We start from the raw sequence: 4,104 nt of genomic DNA, 5'->3' as shown, positions 1-4,104 counted from the left end.
TGTTTGTTTTAGGATGGTGAATCCATATATACAATCAAAAAACTAGTTTAAATAACACATATTAATATGATAACTAAATTATTTTTTAAATTAAAATTAAAATTTTATATTTAATTTTATTTATAAATTTAAAAATTAGATAACAAATTCAATTGTTCAATAAGTGTTACATAATAGCTAGTTGTTGCTCGGTTCTCCATTGGAACTTGATAATTACTGTGCTCCGACATTCAATTTTTAGGATGCTTGTCATTCGGCTCTGCTAGGGTTCTGTGAACACCTGCACACGGCGCCGACAACAGGATAGAAAACTCTGGCCCAGGCACTGAGCATACTGCAGCACCCCGTCCTGAAGCGCATACGAGCCAAGGATGGAGCAGCCCCAGGGGGGGGCATCGGGGCCCTCCCCACCGCAGTCAAATTCTGAGCACCAAGTAATCTTCGGATCAGTGAACGAAGAAATTCTGAACAGGGGAAAAAATCCTCAATCAGACCTCAACAATGACAATAACCGCAAAGAAAACAATGGCACAACGCAAGAAGAAAACGACATACCTGGAGAACAGCCGCAAATCACCTCTAGCACCTGCCGACCGGCGGCTAAGGTCAGACCAAGGATCGAGTTGCCTGGAGACAAGATCGATGATAGAATACAGTTCATGAAGGACCATGCCCTCATTGGCAAGTTCATCGGTTTCTGGCCAACTGAACGGGCCCTATCTGGATGGATAGCTGCTAAATGGAAACCCAAAGGGGATGTAACGCTACAATTAGGGCCGAAAGGATTCTTTACTGCGATATTCTACTGTCCGGAGGATAAACACAGGATCCTAGTAGGAGGACCCTATTTTTTCAACTCGGCTGGATTATACTTACGCGACTGGATCCCCAAATTTAACCCGGACAAAGAAGACCTATCATGGGCTCCTGTTTGGATCAGGTTGTATTCGCTCCCGGACGAATACTGGGGGGAGGAGCTCCTCAAAAGGATCGGCAATGGGATCGGCGATTTCATCAAAGTCGCTGAAGAAACCCTATCTCGTAAGTATACCTCCTATGCCCGGATTTGTGTTTTTATTCGCCTTAATGAGCCTCTCCCTGAGTCAGTTGAGCTTGCTCATCGGGATGAAGAGTGGATCCAGCCTCTCGACTACGAGCATGTCCCGTTCCGATGCAGAAAATGTCATGCCCTAGGTCATCTTTTCAGGGATTGCCCTCTGAATATTCATTCTAATCCTTCTGATCCCTCAGGCTCCTCAGCTCAGGATGGCTTCACTAAAGTCTCCAGCAGGAAACGTGCGCACAAAAAGCCCTCTAATGGTCCCAAACCCCAGCCCCGCAAGCCGCATGGCCCAGTAACCAAGAACAGCTTCGACATTCTTGGTCAATCCTCTGTCGATCCCCCCTCAAATAAGGAGGCCGCACAAGATCTTCCCTCCTCCTCCTCCCCTCCCCTTTCCTCCTTCTCCCCTCCCAAATCCTCCGCCCCCCTCTCTAACCCCATCATTCTGCAAAAGGACCAGAACAGCTCGGATGATATACCCAATAATATGGAGGTGGATGGTAAAAATGACATTTCCCAGAATCTTGACCCAGACAATGAAGATAGCAATCAAGTGCAGTTAATGGACGAGGAACCGGAGAGCATCGACCTGCATGGTCTTGATCTCTTAGAAATGGAGGCCGCATGCAGAAGGAAAGCATATGATGCCATCCCCGAGTTCCAACTGGACAAACTCGAACTGGTCATCTCTCGCGCCTTTTACCAAAACCAACTAGGAATTCAGCCAGGCAGCCAATGGGACAGTACTCAGCGACACAAAGACTCAAAAAAAAGAGGACGAAAGACAGATCTGCAAAGGACGATGGAAATTGGGAAAATCTTAGTCGATTCCGGCCGCTACGCCAAATTGACTAAGTATTTCAAGCCCTCTACCAGTAGTTAATCATGAAACTTATATCCTGGAATATAAGAGGGCTTAACAGCCCTGGAAAACTCAGGATATTGAAAAATATGGTAAAGATGGAAAAGCCCCAAATTTGCTTCCTCCAGGAGACTAAATGCAACAGCTCCATGTTAGACAGATTCTTTTTAAAAGCCTGGCCAGGATGCAGAACCGTAGCGGTCGATGCTTGTGGAGCCTCAGGAGGTTTGGCTATAGCCTGGAACACTCAAGCAGTCGCCCTTACTGACTTTCAAGCGACGCATCATCTGATTCAGGCTACCTTTCACATTTTGGGGACAAACATTCACGGCAATCTGTCAAATGTCTACTTCCCGCAAGACACTAGCAGCAAGATAGAGCTTTTGGACACTATCGAGGTCCTCAGCAACAGCAGGAAATTCCCGCTTTGGATTGCTGCAGGGGATTTCAACATGATCACAAAATCAGAAGAAAAGCTGGGAGGAAGAAGCAGATTGGAGCCTGAGGTTGATCGATTCAAAGAATTCATAAACTCGGCTTCCCTTATTGACATGCCGTTCTGCAATGGTACCTTCACCTGGAGCAATCGCAGGGCAGGCAAGCATCAAATCGCCTCCAAGCTGGATCGCTTTCTCCTCTCGGACAATGCGGTTCACATCGGAGGGGATTTCACTGCATCCATTCTGGCACACTCCGGATCAGACCATTGGCCAATAGCTCTTCAATGGCGAAGACCCGACAACATAACCAAAAAACCTTTCAGGTTTGAAGGATTTTGGCTCACTCATCCCAACTTCAAAGAGTTTGTCAAGAACATCTGGACCTCATTCATCCCCCCAGAAGGAGCAAGAATGTACCAATTTCAAAAGAAATTAACATTTCTCAAGAGCCATCTGAAACGATGGAATAAAGAAACCTTTGGCAACATCTTCGAGGAGAAGAAAAAGCTCATACGAGACCTGGATAACCTTCATTAGCAGATCATCACGGAGGGACACACGGAAGAAACGCTGGAGAAGGAACGCCACATTCACAACTTATTAGACGAAAGAGGGAAGCAGGAAGAAATCTATTGGAGGCAAAAGTCAAGGGTTCGATGGTTGAAGGAAGGGGAGCGTAACACCAACTTCTTTCATAGAACTACAGTACAACGGAGAATGACCAATAACATCCCCTTCATTCAAAATCAAGCAGGAGACAAGGTAGAAACGCATGAAGGGATTGAAGCCGAGCTCCTCAATCACTTCCAAGAAGTCCATCAAGAGCAGGGTGAAGACAGGCAACAAGCCATAAACAAAATTACCAGCAATATTCCAAAAATTATCACTGAGGAACAAAATGAACACTTAATGCGCCCCATCAGCATAGAGGAGGTGGATGATGCCATGAAACAACTCAAAGAGGGCAAAGCTCCCGGTCCCGATGGGTTCACAACGACATTCTTTCATGCCTTCTGGGATATGCTAAAAGAGGAAGTCTGGCAGATAGTAGAAGAATCCAGAGCAACACGATGGCTTCTCCCCTCTCTCAATGCTACCTTCATAGCCCTCATTCCCAAGGAGGCAGAATCCATCACTCCAGACAAATTCCGTCCCATTGCATTATGCAATGTCATTTACAAAGTAATTTCAAAGGTCATAGCTAATCGGCTCAAACCGCTTTTGCCAGCACTAATATCTAAGGAGCAATCAGGCTACGTAGAGGGGCGACATATAATGGACGGTATCCTGCTCTCTCACGAAATCATCCATTCTCTCAAGAACTCTAAGCAAGCAGGTATGCTTCTCAAGCTAGATCTTTCAAAAGCTTTTGACAAACTGAACTGGCACTATATTCATCATATGCTAAAAGCCTTTGGTTTTTGTCCTTCGTGGATTCGATGGATCCTGAACATGATTAACTCCACTCATTTCTCCATTTTGATCAACGGCTTTCCTTCCCGCTCGTTCAATCCCTCCAGGGGTATCCGACAAGGAGATCCCCTTTCTCCCTTTCTTTTCGTTTTGATGGCCGAAGGGCTTGGAAGGCACATCAAGCAAGCTCTTAACCTGAGGAAAATTAAAGGCATCTCTGTGCACAACTCCCCTGCCCTCTCCCATCAGCAATTCGTTGATGACACAATGCTGTTTGGTTACCCCTCGGCTCAAGAAGCCCGTAGACTCAAAGGTCTCCTCCAAGA

The 4,104-nt window shown here is 46.0% G+C and overlaps 1 protein-coding gene across 1 annotated transcript; it reads left to right on the top strand.

Annotated features, from left to right (window-relative positions):
* Window positions 1-2,023: 2,023 nt before the first annotated feature.
* On the top strand, window positions 2,024-2,902 carry LOC149174840 (uncharacterized). Its single transcript, XM_089420985.1, has one exon. It carries the CDS (start codon window positions 2,024-2,026, stop codon window positions 2,900-2,902), a length of 879 nt encoding a protein of 292 aa, XP_089277111.1.
* Window positions 2,903-4,104: the final 1,202 nt, after the last annotated feature.

This window comes from Pinus tabuliformis, chromosome 4_1, assembly GCF_031772625.1.
Source record: "Pinus tabuliformis cultivar Carrire ecotype Pingquan chromosome 4_1, CPIR1, whole genome shotgun sequence".
NCBI classification, from domain to species: Eukaryota; Viridiplantae; Streptophyta; class Pinopsida; order Pinales; family Pinaceae; genus Pinus; species Pinus tabuliformis.
The sequence above is the reverse complement of the archived record's forward strand: the minus strand, read 5'-3'. Positions and strand labels throughout refer to the sequence as shown.

What these genes read in the sequence shown, in the direction of transcription:
- LOC149174840 (XM_089420985.1), top strand. Translation starts at nt 2,024, where the DNA reads ATGGAAAAGCCCCAAATTTGCTTCCTCCAGGAGACTAAATGCAACAGC.